The sequence below is a fragment of the Penaeus monodon genome, chromosome 7 (assembly GCF_015228065.2).
Source record: "Penaeus monodon isolate SGIC_2016 chromosome 7, NSTDA_Pmon_1, whole genome shotgun sequence".
Classification (NCBI taxonomy): Eukaryota; Metazoa; Arthropoda; class Malacostraca; order Decapoda; family Penaeidae; genus Penaeus; species Penaeus monodon.
Genome location: NC_051392.1, coordinates 56,769,336 through 56,783,595, shown reverse-complemented (window position 1 = coordinate 56,783,595; position 14,260 = coordinate 56,769,336). Strand labels below are relative to the sequence as shown.

The following is a 14,260-nucleotide window of genomic DNA, read 5'->3' as shown; positions in this document are numbered from 1 at the left end:
CGAAGACCACAGTGATGGATTGTATCAAGATGGGCAAGGAGAGAAGTTGAAGCAGAGGAGTAGATATGGCATCCATAATCAAGAGTGGAGAGGATCAAAGTAACATGAAGATGAAGGAGAATTTTGCGGTCTGAGCCCCATGATATATGGGATAGAGTTTTTAAGATTCGAAGACGGCGGAGAGCTTTTTCTTTAATGTGTAGAATATGGTCTCGCCAGGACAGTTTGGAGTCAAAAATGACACCTAGGAATTTGCCAGAGGAACGGCATTGGAGTGGAGTGCCATATAAGAAGAGTGGGGGTAGGGGACCTACACGTGAGCGAGAGAAAAGAATGGAGAAAGATTTAGAGGTAGAAAAGCGGAAGCCATGGTTTGTGGCCCAGGAAGATACTGATGAGATTGCAGATTGAAGAAATTGGTAGAGATTTGGTATGGATGTGCCAGAGGCGTAGATGGTTAAATCATCAACATATAGTGATGACCGGGCTCCTGGTGGTAAAACTGAGACAATATCATTAACAGCAAGAAGGAATAAAGTGGTACTGAGCACACTGCCTTGTGGGACACCTTCGATGAGGAAAGAAGATGATGTGGCAGAGCATTTTGACCGGAAAGTGCATTGGCAGAGGAAGGACGTTTTGAAGTCAAATGTTTCCAGTGATGCAAAGTCAGGAACAATTGTTGGAGATATGGTACCTGCATGTCGTAGCATATGCTTTTTAGATCAAAAAATATGCTAGTACGGATTCATGCGTGCAAATGAATGAATATATTTCTGAAATGAGCAGCGCGTGTGCTTCGGCACGGCGAAACCGATTGGGGAAGGAGAGAGAAGATTGTGATCAAGATACCCATTAAGTGAGTCCATTCGCTCTAATAGTTTCACAAGCAGCCTTTAGTGCGATGGGGCGATAGTCTTGAGGAAGGGTACCCGATTTATTGGTTTCAGAAAGGAGAAGGAAAGGCTCTCGCCAATTAAGGGAAATTCCTGATGTCCATATGTGTTGAAATTTTAATGAAAGAAAGAGGAGATGGAGTTGCGGAGCTCATGTATGAATACGTCAGGCCTTCATGAGTGTACGGCAACGTTGTAGGGCAGCATGAGTTTCAGAAAGAAATGGGCATTTTAGGCCATGTGGATGGTAAGCGCTTAGATATGGCTCTGGGAGTTTGTAATAGAATACAGTAGAAGTGTGGAACGGCATGTTAAAGTTCACTTCATACTATGAGATGAAATGATATTGAATTGGGAAATATGATTTTCATATTATATGCAAAAATCAATGTAGGTGGAATTGATGAATAACTGAATTATCACTATTTGTTTATATCCGACGATTGTAAGAGATAGGAATATACTTTGTAAGGAGATCATTGTAGTTGATATAAGGGTATGTTAGTGACTTTAAAAAGGTTAGTTATTCTGAAAATTTGATATAGTTTAATGATGTTATGAGACTATTAATAGTATATTTGAAATGTGAGGAAGATAATAAAATGATAATATGGGATTGGTATTAGGTAGGTATGATAGTAAGATAAAGTGTCTACTTGAATGGATCTAAATACAATAGATCATGAAAATTATAATGATGATTGATATAGGTATATGATCGAAGGTCGAGATGTCTAGGTGGGAGCTGGAATGTGAAAAAACACAAGTCGAATACTTCCAATAGAGATAGGTATAGTTATGACTTTAGTGATATAGATTGTAGTAGGTGTTGGAGTATTTGAGGGGAGAAGTCGCTTAGAGGGTGGGAAGAAGGACTGCGAAGGTTCATGAAGATGTTAATGGAAAGAGTGTGGGAGATTGCGCTAGTAACTACTAGAGGGTGTATTAGGAGATGGTAGGGTCTGAGTAAGGGGATATTGTGACATAAGGGATTCAACGTGTGTATCAGGAGGATGGATGGATGAGGGGATGGTGGGTATGGGTTAATGGGCGGGTTGGGATCGGGGGGATGGCTTGTGTTGGAAGGGGGTAGGAGGATTGGGTGTAGGGGGATATCGTTAGGAGTAGGATGGATATCAGCAGTTACTTGGAGTGTGGAAGGAGCAGGAGTTGTAAGATTTGGGTTGAGTGTCAGTTTTCATTAGGTAATCTTGAATTATTTCAATGGTTTCTTCTGAGGAGTTGGTTGGGGAGTTTGGGGATAAAGGATTTCTTGTGAGGGGAAAGAGAGGACTGTGTCTCAAGCATAGGAGCAAAGAAGGTGGAGGTGATTGTGTGGTAGGGGAAAGGGGGTGGAACGTTTGTTCTGTCTGTTACGGTAGTGCGAGGAGGGAGAGGGGAAGGTGTTGGGGTTGTAGTGGTGATTGAATATCTGTAGTAGAGATTGGAGTGTCTGGATTTAGATGGCAAAGAGTTTGACTGGGAAGGTAGAGGTAGAAGAGGGGGGGTTAGATGTAGGGTGGTGGGTTTAGGAGAATTGGTAGAATGAGCAGTATTACTGGAGTAAGGAGTAAGAGAGAACCACGTCGACGTGCTTCTTGTCTGGCTTCACATAGTGTGAGTCCAAGTTTGAATCTGAGAGTTGCTACCTCAGACTCAAATTTGTAGGTGGGACAGCCCCTATAAAATACATTATGGGGGTCGCCACAGTTGACACATGTGCGTGATTGTGCAGGGCAGTTAGATCGGGTATGGCCAGGTTGGGCACATAGTGGGCATCTGGCTGTGGAACGGCAATGTTTGGCTGGGTGTCCTAGACGCCAACAATTTTGGCACTGAATTTTGGCCGCCGTGGTCACAGCATGATACTCAATTGCAGTTTTCACGTTGTGATGCTCTTGGAGTGAGTACGTGGTAGGGTCCCCAGTTCCTTTCCACGGAGAGTGCCGGTGTTACCTTTTTAGGTACCTTACAGCCATATTAATCGCACGCCTGATCTTCGTTTTCATTTATTGTATTTTATCATTAGAACAAATTTCACGAATAATGTATTGTTTATAGTAGGAACTCACACACAGCATATTTTAACCAGCTAATCTTAATGGCGTAATAATTCATTTATGGTTATAAAAAAATCTCTCATCACATGGCTCATGTTTTAATTATCATCTTGTTACCGTTAATATAGCACTGCGTATTGCTCATCCATTGTATCTTCACCATAAATATCATTTAAATATTATAACTGTATCGTAAACTTCCCTGACCTTTGTCAGTTCTATCACCGCTTGGAATTAGCATTTATGTAAAAGTTAGAATCATATAATTACAGAAAAAAATGGAATCATGTAAATATGCAAAATTGCTCTTTTGGGGTCATTATGTTCTCTTTGATTTATGGCTACCGTGTATCATGTGTAACTAGCATATTGTCAGAAGAGCAATATATTGAGTCGTTTCTGATTACGTTTTATTTACTCACTATTTTGCAAAGAATGAGTTTTGGCCCCAAAGTATCATCCTATGATAAGACAGCTAAGAAATATACACACATACATATGTTTACATTTATCTATCTGTCTGTCTGTCTCTCTATTTATATCTATCTATCTTTCTATTTCATGTCTGCCTATTTGTTCTATATATTCTACTATGTAATATTATTATATATTATTATATAGATATAGATTATATGATATTTATATTGTGTATATATTAATATGTTATTATTATATATTATTATTATTAATATCGTAATAATGATATATATATATATATTATTATATATATATATATATATATATAATATATTATATATATATAATATATATATTAATATATATATATATATATATATATATATAATATATATATATATATATATATATATTATATATATATATATATATTATATATATAATATATTATTTAATATTTAATATTATATATTATATATATATATATATATATATATATATATATAATATATTATATATATATAATATATATATATATATATATCATAGGCGGTGGGGCAAGTCTATGACCGGGGGAGCGAATGTGAAAATTCAGAATTTCAATATTAAAAAAAAGCAAATATGATATCCTGTCATAGGTGGTGAGGGGAGTCTTTGCTTTGGGGGAGGGGGATTTAGATTACCAGGTATAGGTGGCGAAGCGAGTCTTTGCCTTGGGGGAGGGGGATTCGAAAATCAAAAGCTTATGACATATTTAAAAAATAGCAAACATGACATTCTGCACAAAAAAATATCCAGTAAGTTCCAAAATAAAACATTATTTACTGTCCTTTACAGTTGTAAGTTCCCTTCACAACATTTAATACATATTTTTTTCAAAATTAATCTGGAGTCCTTTACAGATGTAGACTGCAAACGTCAATTCTGTGGCAGTTCCAGCAGGTTTACTTCTGATTGATGGTATAGGGTTAGACCAACATCCTTCCTTCACCTACAGTATTTGAAATGTTTTGAATAGCTTGTAATTTGCACCAAAGCAAAAATGCGTTGTGCCTAGGCCTCATCATCCACTGTATACTGAATTTTGATAACCTACCCCCCCCCCCCCCTCCATCCTGTGACATTATGCACGAGAGAGGCAAATTTGAGTAGCTGTGACGAGACCTTAGTTCTATAATGTGTGTGTGTGTGTGGCAGCCACAGTAATTAAGGGTAATAAAATAACCGAAAGAGTAATTTCTTGATGTTTAATGTTTAACATTGCATATTGTTTCCAGACATGATAAGTCAATTAAACACAATATCCGTTCTTAGTTTTAGATCATAATAGATTGCTGAACTCATTATACGTGGAAATAAATAACAAATATTGCTTTTGAGAAGTATATTTGCATATTCATTTATATTCAAATTAATTGAACCTTTTTTCTATAAAGTATATATATAATGGTTACTCTGATAATGTGAATTAACCTAGAATTATAATTTATAATTTCTGTGCAAAGTCTTATGTAATCATGGCTATAAAAAGTGTCTAAATACTTCAGTGCTTTTTCTTGACTCAGACATGAGAAATTACGAAACTTACACCATAATATCATAATCATATATACAATATATAAATATATATGTGTAAGTATATAATGTATCTGTTGTGTCAGCGTGTGTGTGTGTGTGTGTGTGTGTGTGTGTGTGTGTGTGTGTGTGTGTGTGTGTGTGTGTGTGTGTGTGTGTGTGTGCGTGTGTGTGTGCGTGTACGTGTGTGTGTGTGTGAATATTTATTTGTATGTATATAAGTAAAAGCAAGTGATTGTAAACCTTTTTGGTCTCTGCAAAAGTTTTAGTACACAAGAACTGGTATGGAGGAAGTAATTTTCTTTTAAATTATTACAGTAAAGATTATATATTTGTATAAATGTGTTTCTCTATAACAAGTGATCACATAGCTGTAGGAATACTGCATATTTCATGAAAATGAGAAAATATGAATGTGACCTACCCTAAGAATAACCTTAGTCATTTACATATAGAGGAGGCACATCATTTTACTTTTTAACACATGCCAATTACAAAATTAAATCATATTGATTTTTCTCTTAGTCTGAGGCATCCAGAACATCCTCTACTAATGACTTTGGTAAACAGGAATGATTTCACCTAGACTTGGAAAAGCACCTCAGGCCTTACTATTTAAGATCCTTTGTTACCATACTGTATAATGAAAAACAACAAAATGGCATTACACTCCCACTTTCCTTTATATGTGAATTTATGCTTTGCATATGTAAAATAGATGAGTTCACTTGTTTAACCTCCTCTGTTGGAACTGTATAATATCTGTTTTCATCTTCAGTACTGTAAATATGCCCACATAGGCAGTTAAAAATATCAGCACCGTAGATGTAACAGTCAAAAATTATCTGTCCAGCTACTAGTTTTTAAAAATTTAGGGTGTTTGTCCATTGGAATACTGAATACAGACAAATACAATGTCTCACTAGCTGTATTTCCTTAATGTCTACATATATTGGATAACTGAAATGGCACCAGATAATACATTCAAGTTAACAAAGGATTTCAGATACAGTTAGCATATTAAAAGTCCAATGTAACTTGTTATTTTTTTATTTAAATTTTAATCTTCATATATTTTATGTAAATATTCACCTACTAAGTATTATATACATCATTTAGGCTGAAAAGTGATTGCTTACTTTGCCCTTCTAGTTGCCATATCAGCATAAAAGAAAGAAGTAAATAGTAAATTAACTATTATCTGTATACAGTTGGCACTTCATGTAGTGAGAAAAAAATTAAGTATACAGATAATAATTCAACCACTAAAAGGTACCTGAAACAACACTTATAATGCTGACAGTTGTGATTATCATGAAGTCCACTTCACTTAATTTTTTTACAAGTATACAAATGCCCTTCTTGTTTGACTTTTTTTTTTTTTTTTTTTTTTTTACGAACTATTTTCACAACCATATTACACAGGTAGGTTTGCACTGTGAAACCAGTATCAATCTGAACATATTTTCTGAAATATTTTTGTGAAATATCCAGTCATTTAGCTGTATGCATGCAAGTACTACTTTGTAAATGTATGTCTTAAAAAATGCTATATAGGGTCAATTTCTTGAATAAAGAAAAGAAAAGTAGCTGATGCAAGTATTAACATGTTCAGAAAGCTTATGTAACAGTCAACCTGTACATAAAAAACATCATCTTCATCACTGGCCTTAAAGCAATTGTCACTTCTTTAAAAGGGAAAAGGGGGATACATAATTCTACATACATGCTTAGCTGCCATTTTTTTTCCTGACCTTTCATGTAAAGCAAAAACATAAATGATACATATCACACAAGAGGAGTACATATACCCATTCAGCACCCTTAAAAATGGCTTGTGTTTTTCCTGTGCAACCCATGATATAATATCTTACATATCTGTACTGTTATTTGTTTTTCTGACACAAACCTGTGAAAGTACTGGAATGAGCTGCTTCACTTAAGTATTTGTAAAAATTGTTAGTTAAAACAAGAATAATAGATAAAGATACAAAAAAGAATTGCATATCTCAAAAATCTGTCTTTATGTTTTATTTTTTCATTATTTGGAAAGAAAAGCATAATTTTTTCAGTTATTGCATTTAGACTTAAAAACATCTCCCTTGGGGATATCAGTAATTTGCATAGTCTTGTAAGAATCAAACAATATGATACATAATAGTATTGACAATACACCCATTTGCAATTTATTGTTATCAATAAGGTGTACAGTTATAAGCTCTTATATTTCTGGCAAAATAAGTATAACTTATTTAAGGATTCCTGTCTAGATTTTGATTAGTTTGTTCACTATTTGAGATTTTTTCTTTTCTTTTTGGGAAAATAAAAGGTTAAGTAAAGTTTCAATTTCTCATTCACTTATCACCACCTGTAACCAAGCAAACAATCTCACATAAATCTGCTCTCCCAAGCCTGGCTTTATCTTTGTTGCTCCCATAAGGCATTCTCTCTTGAATAGAAAATAAGTTTCCTTTGACAACAATAAGCTGACTTGCAGGTTATTTATCATTGTTTTTAAACTCTTCCCAGCATTTTTTTTCTACCTTCCTATCTTCATAAATATCAGTAGAATTCTGCACCTTGTCAGTAACATTATTTTCAAAAACCGAAATATTCAATTGGCATACAGCAAAAGACTTAGAACAGTGATGTGTCTGAAGTGTAATTTCATGTCCATACCTAAAAAATTTGGATATAGTAGAGAACTCAGATCAAGGGCAGTTTTGCTTTTTCCTATAAAATTCTGGCGAATATCGCCAACTGGGCCCGCAAGTAGACAACACTCTACTTTGGACGAGCTTAATATCTTTTGTGACTCGAGGTATGGTTAAAGTAAATTCTTGTTGTGCAAGTCGAGGATTCTGTGTCCCGGGAACATACACACGAGCAATATTTCGATCATCACCCGTGTAAATGAATTTTCTGCCACCTTGTCTTCCACTGTGTCCTGGAATAAAAGTATTATTCAATATAATTACAGAGAAGCATCTGATTATAAAATAAAGTAAATAGATAAAACTAACAAATACAATAAACTTTTTTTTCCAAAATGCTTAGATTTAATTAACAAAAGATGACAATAAGACATTCAAATCCCTTTATCTAAACCTTACCTTGCTGAATATATCAATGGCTGATCCAGGAGCTGATACATCAATGAGGAGTGCTCAAACTCTTATCAAATTTTGAAGTTTCCAATGCGGTCTTCCATATTCAGTACTGCAGGAAAAAAGTAAGTATCATTCACAGACCATTGCAAACAGCTGATGGGAAAGAAAGAAAGAAAGAAAAAAAAAAAAAGAAAAAAAGAAATAAAGAAAAAAAGAAAGAAAGAAAAAGAAAAAAAAAAAAAAAAAAAAAAAAAAAAAAAAATTTTTATGATATATGTAATCATATTATTATATATATATATATAATTATATAATAATTTTATTATTTTATATTTATATTTAATATATGTATTATATATATGTATACTATATATCCTATATTATATATATGTAAAATTACTTTTATCATATATATTATTATTATTATTATATTTTATATTTATTATATTTTCTGTATATTTATTTATTATTATATATATATTATAATATATATATATTATATATATATATATATATATTATACTATATATTATTATATATATATATATTATGCACTTCAAGAAAAGGACTAAAACATTCATGTAACTTGAATGCATATCACTAAATTGGTAAAATACATCACTTAGTATGGGGATGTACCTTTAGCACCCCCAAGAGTTGCCATTCTAAATGCTTCTTTGTATGTGAGTCTCTGATAGTCTTGATCTCGGTCAAGAGCCAAGATGTTGGAAACTTGCAGAGACTGTCGCATGGAATCTAAAATTGATGGACAGTAACCACCTGAGCAATCTGGAGGAGTAAAACATGTCTCTTAGATTCTCTTGAACCACAATTCATTATCTAAAATGTCTAGAACCATAAAGCTCATTTGAAGAAGTTTTAGCTGTATATTTTACAAAGGAGATGAGAATTTCATTCAACAAACATGAATATCACAAGAATATATATATAAAATGACAAAGAGGCTGAATTTTATATTGTGATTCCAGACATACCTGTTCCTAGACCGACTTTTAATCCACTATTCAAAAGTCTCCGAATATCACAAAGGCCAGAGCGAATGGATACATTAGAATTTGGGCAGTGAGAAATACCAACTCCTCGTTCTCGCAAGGTATATATCTCATCATCAGTCAGCCATATACAATGTGCCATGACAGACTGGAAAAAAGAAAATAAATGAACATAAGATCTTCTTGCTTTGTTAACAGAACTAATTTTGTCATTGAGATAAACCTGCATTAGATATTGTGAAATATAATATAAATGTATCAAGTTCAATGCAAACCCAAAAAAAAAATTATCTACCTTCTCACTAAGTAGTCTCATGCTGTCATAAACATCAGTGTATGATTTGGCCCAAGGGAAGAGCTCTTTGACCCAATTGCACTCAGGCTGAGTCTCACACAAGTGACTTTGAATATGACATCCATATTTAGCTGCCAGCTGTCCCAGAGATGCTAATTGATCCTCAGGGCAAGTTGGGGCAAACCGGGGTGTAACAATAGGTTGTACCAGCGGGGACTGTACATGAAATAAAAAATTAATATTTTGTAAATCCTCTTTCATAAATGACACACATTTTCCCTTCAAAATGCCAAATTTGGATATATTATATCATCTAAAGCAATAATAACAGACAAACTGGAGACAAAAGTACAATATTTGCAGTCTATGTTTCTTAGAATCAGAAAATACATCCTCCTACTTACCTGGATACTTCTAACATAGCGTATAAATTCTTCCGTGTCTCTTATCGATTCCTGAACACTCATCTCCCGATAATATTCTGGGCAGTTCCTCATCATATTTACTTTTCCAATGAGTGCACGCTGACCTTTGTCGTGAACTACATCAGCAAGAATTTTTGAACCTTCTAAGTGGATTGTGCCAAAGTATGCCGCTGTTGTTGTTCCATTTCTCAATAGACGTTCCTGTGAAATTATAAAAGCTATATAAACCCTCTTTTCAAAGAAGAAAGAATCTAAGTATAGTACAAGAAAGCCAACAGGAATCTGTGCTGTAATATAAGGAATTATAGGTAAACATAATAACAAACCTTACAGAGAGAGAGAGAGAGAAAAAAAAAAATGAAGGTAAAAAAATACTAACCACAACTTTACTATAGACTTCTCTTGCAAAGAGTGTGTCAGAAAAGTTGGCTTCCGTTGGGAAAGTATACGTTTGTAACCACTCCAGCAATGGCAAGTCCATAGCCACTCCATTGTTAGGAAATTGAGAAGCATGTATGTGTGTGTCTATCATCCCAGGCATCATAAACTGGCTGTTATTTGTGGAGAAAAAAAAAATTGTATATAACCAGAATTATATCTTGAAAATACAATACTATTTCACAATGAGCATCACACCAAATGTTATGAAGAAGGTATTTTTACACAACAACATTACCCTAAATCAATTACCTTGGAGTCATGTAGTGAATGTTTGAGTCTGTAAAACAATACTCTGCTTTGAGGTGATCAAGTTCTTCTAAGCTCTCCATAAACTCAATCTGTTAAAAATGAAATTAAGTAATTAAGCTTTAGAATTTCACAAATGTATTTCAATTTTTCCTCTTTCCAATCAAATTGCATATAGTCTTTCTTCAAACCATGTTTCTTCATTCTTAGCCAGCAACATTTAAATAAGTTAGACCACTTAACCCCTAAAGAATGAAATAAGATAACTCAGGGTGAAAGACTGTAACATTTGCTTTGCTTTTTTTTTTTTTTTTTTTTTTTTTTTTTTTTTTAGAGTTTATTGAGTGTCACTTTTTTATTGTTCTTTAGCCACATATTACATATTCAGCTGTATGTGAGAGAGATAAATTTTCACTGCAAATTTTTCCTATTTTTCCTTTATTGCATTTTCTTTACTTATCCTCTGTGCACACAACTTGGGACTTTTCTATCCTGTTAGTGGCCCACAAACATTTAACCCACTGAACCCAAGTAATCACACTGTCTACTGTCTTTCTTTTGTGAATTTTCTTTGTACATCTCTATCTCTATCCTTTGCACATAGATGGCTCCTCAAGTGCTCAGCCAAAAAGTAGCTAATTATTAAGCCTACATGTCCTAAGTTGTTTTCCTCTTTCCTTGATTTTTTTTGGAAAAAAAAAAAAATCTAATGCTATTAATATCAACTTTGTCATTACTGTTATCATTACATTTATTATAACAATACTAATAGCAGAAAAAAAATGAAGGAAAAGGGTAAACAAGGCAGCTAGGTAGGCCTAATAATTGACTCATACACATCATTGAAATCCTAGTTAGTAAGGGGGGAGGAGGGGGGGGGGAGGTTGGAGAATGAAGTGAGCACAATCAGTTTCTGGGGCAGTGATTGTTATTATGATCTTTGCACCTGATGATGGAGGCTGTCTTTAATTTTCACGAGACTCTTGCTTGAGATTTATTTCTTACAGTCAGGACATAATATTTTCCAGACAGCAAGTAATACTGACAGACTTTAGTGAAAACCTGACATTACTCTTTTTAGATCACCATAGTTGATATTACTCAAATCAGCATATTTTAAATATTAAGCTTGCCACAGAATCAGGCAGATACGATAAACCTCTATATGAAAAAATAGCAAGGCAAACAATTCTATAGTAGTTACCTTTGTGTTGAGAACACCCATAACCATCCCTGGCATGATGATTAATGGGTTGTCTTCAGTAGAATGAACAAAAATGCCTACAAAAACCTCCATGTCTGATCTAGCTCTCTGGAAAGACAATTGAAATGTAGATGGTTAACTCATGTTATGTTATTTGATACATAAATCAAGATTAAAGAGTATTATGCAGTTTGTCATGCAGTGAATTTAGCATACTGTTTTTTTATATTTATATGAATAACAGGAACTTCATAATTGTTCTATGAGGATATTCTGACAATTTTATCTTCAATTCATTCAAATTAATAAACTCATAAAATCACCAAACTACAGAATTATCTTACCAGCTTTGACTGACAATTCTCCATTATTCTGTAAATTGTACTCTTACTAATATTAGGAACATCGGGATTCAAAGACAGGAACCTATTTCTTGTTTCTTCTATTGTGATATCCTCCTTTTGGGAGAGGATATCCATGATCATGTGCTCATGCTCGTCGGACAGCTTTTTCTTACGTCCTGTGGAAGTCTTACGTTGGATTCTGTGCTCCTTCTTGAAGACCTGAACAACTGATGAGACTGTAGACTTCGCTAAGTGCATGAAATCTGCGACCTCTCTTATGGTGCGATTTTCATTGAAAAAAAGACTGGAAGTTGTGAGAAAGAATGGTACAGTGTTACATTTATGACCATTTAAGATAGATTTATTTATTTATTTATTTTCATAAAATGTTGCTAATGAAAAAGGAGAAAGTACTGGTAAGAACCAAAACCAGTGTAATAATTTTTTGCATAAAGAACCTCTCAAAAACTTTCCTGGGTAAAGCTTTCAGTACATCAAACACAATATTGATGAAAAAACAAAATCAGAATGAAAAAATCAGGAAGAACAGAAAAAAAAAAACAAGGAAAAAAACACAAAGAAAGAAAGGAGAGAGAGAGAGAGAGAGAGAGAGAGAGAGAGAGAGAGAGAGAGAGAGAGAGAGAGAGAGAGGAGAGAGAGAGAGAGAGAGAGAGAGAAACTGACCTAATAATCATCTCCCTCTCAGCAATAGACAGCGACCGTCGTTGTCTGCTGATGTCTTTGTCGGCAGCACTCGTTTCAATTGGTCCACTCTCCTCCATAATGCTGACACTGGGCTCAAGCACATTATTCATGGAAGATGATTCTGACCCCGCACCTGCCTTCTGGAACACGGGCTAATAGCAACACCCGCTGGTATATTTTGTTGGTACCTACTTTCAATAGAATATTCTACAGAATATTCACACATTCAAATGTTTGAAAGGCTTATTTTTCATGTGTTTTCTCTGAATTTGTGTAAATATACTACTAATATACTATAGCCCAGTTTTCATCCAGGTCACAATATTGTATACTCTTACTCACATTTTATGACTTTACCTTAACCTTAAACTGTTTATAGTGACCCAACACTAATTGTTACAAACTGGATGGATTAAAACTTACCCGAGGTCTCCCTCTCTTCTTGGGCCAGTAACGCTCTATTGGCTCTAAGTAGCGCTCAGGTGGAGGGTCCATCCCTATTAATCCTTTCTGAAAATCAAATAATGAACTATTAGGTATAATATTGGGATTTCTATGACTCTTTACTATACAGACAATTACCCCTTTGCATGTTTTAATGCTTTGAAAAAACATAAGTCAATGCATATACTAAACTGAGTGATTTTCTACTATTCTCTGTATGAAGAATTGTAAAACCATGGTTTCCTAATCTCTACATCTTTTATTTCAAATTTAATGATAATACAGATTTTTGTAATATGGATATTACTGAAATTACACAGAAAAATATTGTAGTTTATTGTATTTAACAAGTTCTACTGTATGCGATAGTGTATACCTTTCCTCTTTCCAATGTTCTGTATATTGTAGTTTTTGATATGTGACCAAATTCAGGATACTGTTGCAAAAAGCGACGACGTATCTCATCTACTGATATGTTATCTCTCTCCTGTGACATCTCGAAGAGTTGGAATTCTTGTGCAGTTGTTAGTCGGCGTTTGCGTCCTGTGGCTGTCTTTTTGTGTATACGGTGCTCTTTCTTGAATACTTGTACCACGGACATGACTGTTGATTGAGGCAGACCCATGTAACGTGCAACCTTTGGGATTCAAAAATACAGTTTAGAAACATATCTTGGAAAAAATATATTGGTTTTTATTATATAAAATTATATATGAAAAAGATATATTAAAAGTGGTAACATTTCATAAAAGGTTTACTTCTTTTAAAGAGACTGTGAAAAATCAAGTTGCCTAAATAAATGTAAATATCCTTCTTTCAATGAGATATAATACTAAAATCAAGTTTGGTACTCTTTATATCCCTATTCAGAGTTGGTATAAAAAATCAAACAAACCAAAAGTGGTAATCAAACTTAAACTGCAACCCAATGTTAAAAAAAAGGATTAGCAAAATGCAAACCATACCTCTCTAGATGTCTTCTTCTCATTGAAAACAAGGTCGATAATCATCTCTCTATGTGACGGGGATAATCTCCTCCGCTGAACCTTCGCCTTCATTTTATTATCTATGGTGGTTTCATTTGT

At 33.9% G+C, this 14,260-nt stretch overlaps 1 protein-coding gene across 3 annotated transcripts in view; it reads right to left on the bottom strand.

Moving 5' to 3' along the window:
* Positions 1 to 8,126: 8,126 nt before the first annotated feature.
* The window catches only part of LOC119575485, a 6,589-nt gene continuing 455 nt past the window's right edge, over positions 8,127 to 14,260 (bottom strand). Inside the window, exons 2-14 of one of the 3 annotated variants that reach the window (XM_037923134.1) lie at positions 14,141 to 14,260; positions 13,552 to 13,812; positions 13,155 to 13,241; positions 12,711 to 12,883; positions 12,027 to 12,330; positions 11,683 to 11,790; positions 10,482 to 10,570; positions 10,171 to 10,342; positions 9,771 to 9,992; positions 9,367 to 9,582; positions 9,054 to 9,219; positions 8,698 to 8,847; positions 8,127 to 8,167 (exon numbers count right to left, since the gene is read on the bottom strand). The exon at positions 14,141 to 14,260 is cut by the window's right edge and continues 219 nt beyond it. In XM_037923134.1, the coding sequence (XP_037779062.1) occupies positions 8,127 to 8,167; positions 8,698 to 8,847; positions 9,054 to 9,219; positions 9,367 to 9,582; positions 9,771 to 9,992; positions 10,171 to 10,342; positions 10,482 to 10,570; positions 11,683 to 11,790; positions 12,027 to 12,330; positions 12,711 to 12,883; positions 13,155 to 13,241; positions 13,552 to 13,812; positions 14,141 to 14,260 (2,109 nt within the window). The remainder of the gene's footprint in view (positions 8,168 to 8,697; positions 8,848 to 9,053; positions 9,220 to 9,366; positions 9,583 to 9,770; positions 9,993 to 10,170; positions 10,343 to 10,481; positions 10,571 to 11,682; positions 11,791 to 12,026; positions 12,331 to 12,710; positions 12,884 to 13,154; positions 13,242 to 13,551; positions 13,813 to 14,140) is intronic. The other 2 variants (XM_037923135.1, XM_037923136.1) reach the window with 2 other exon arrangements.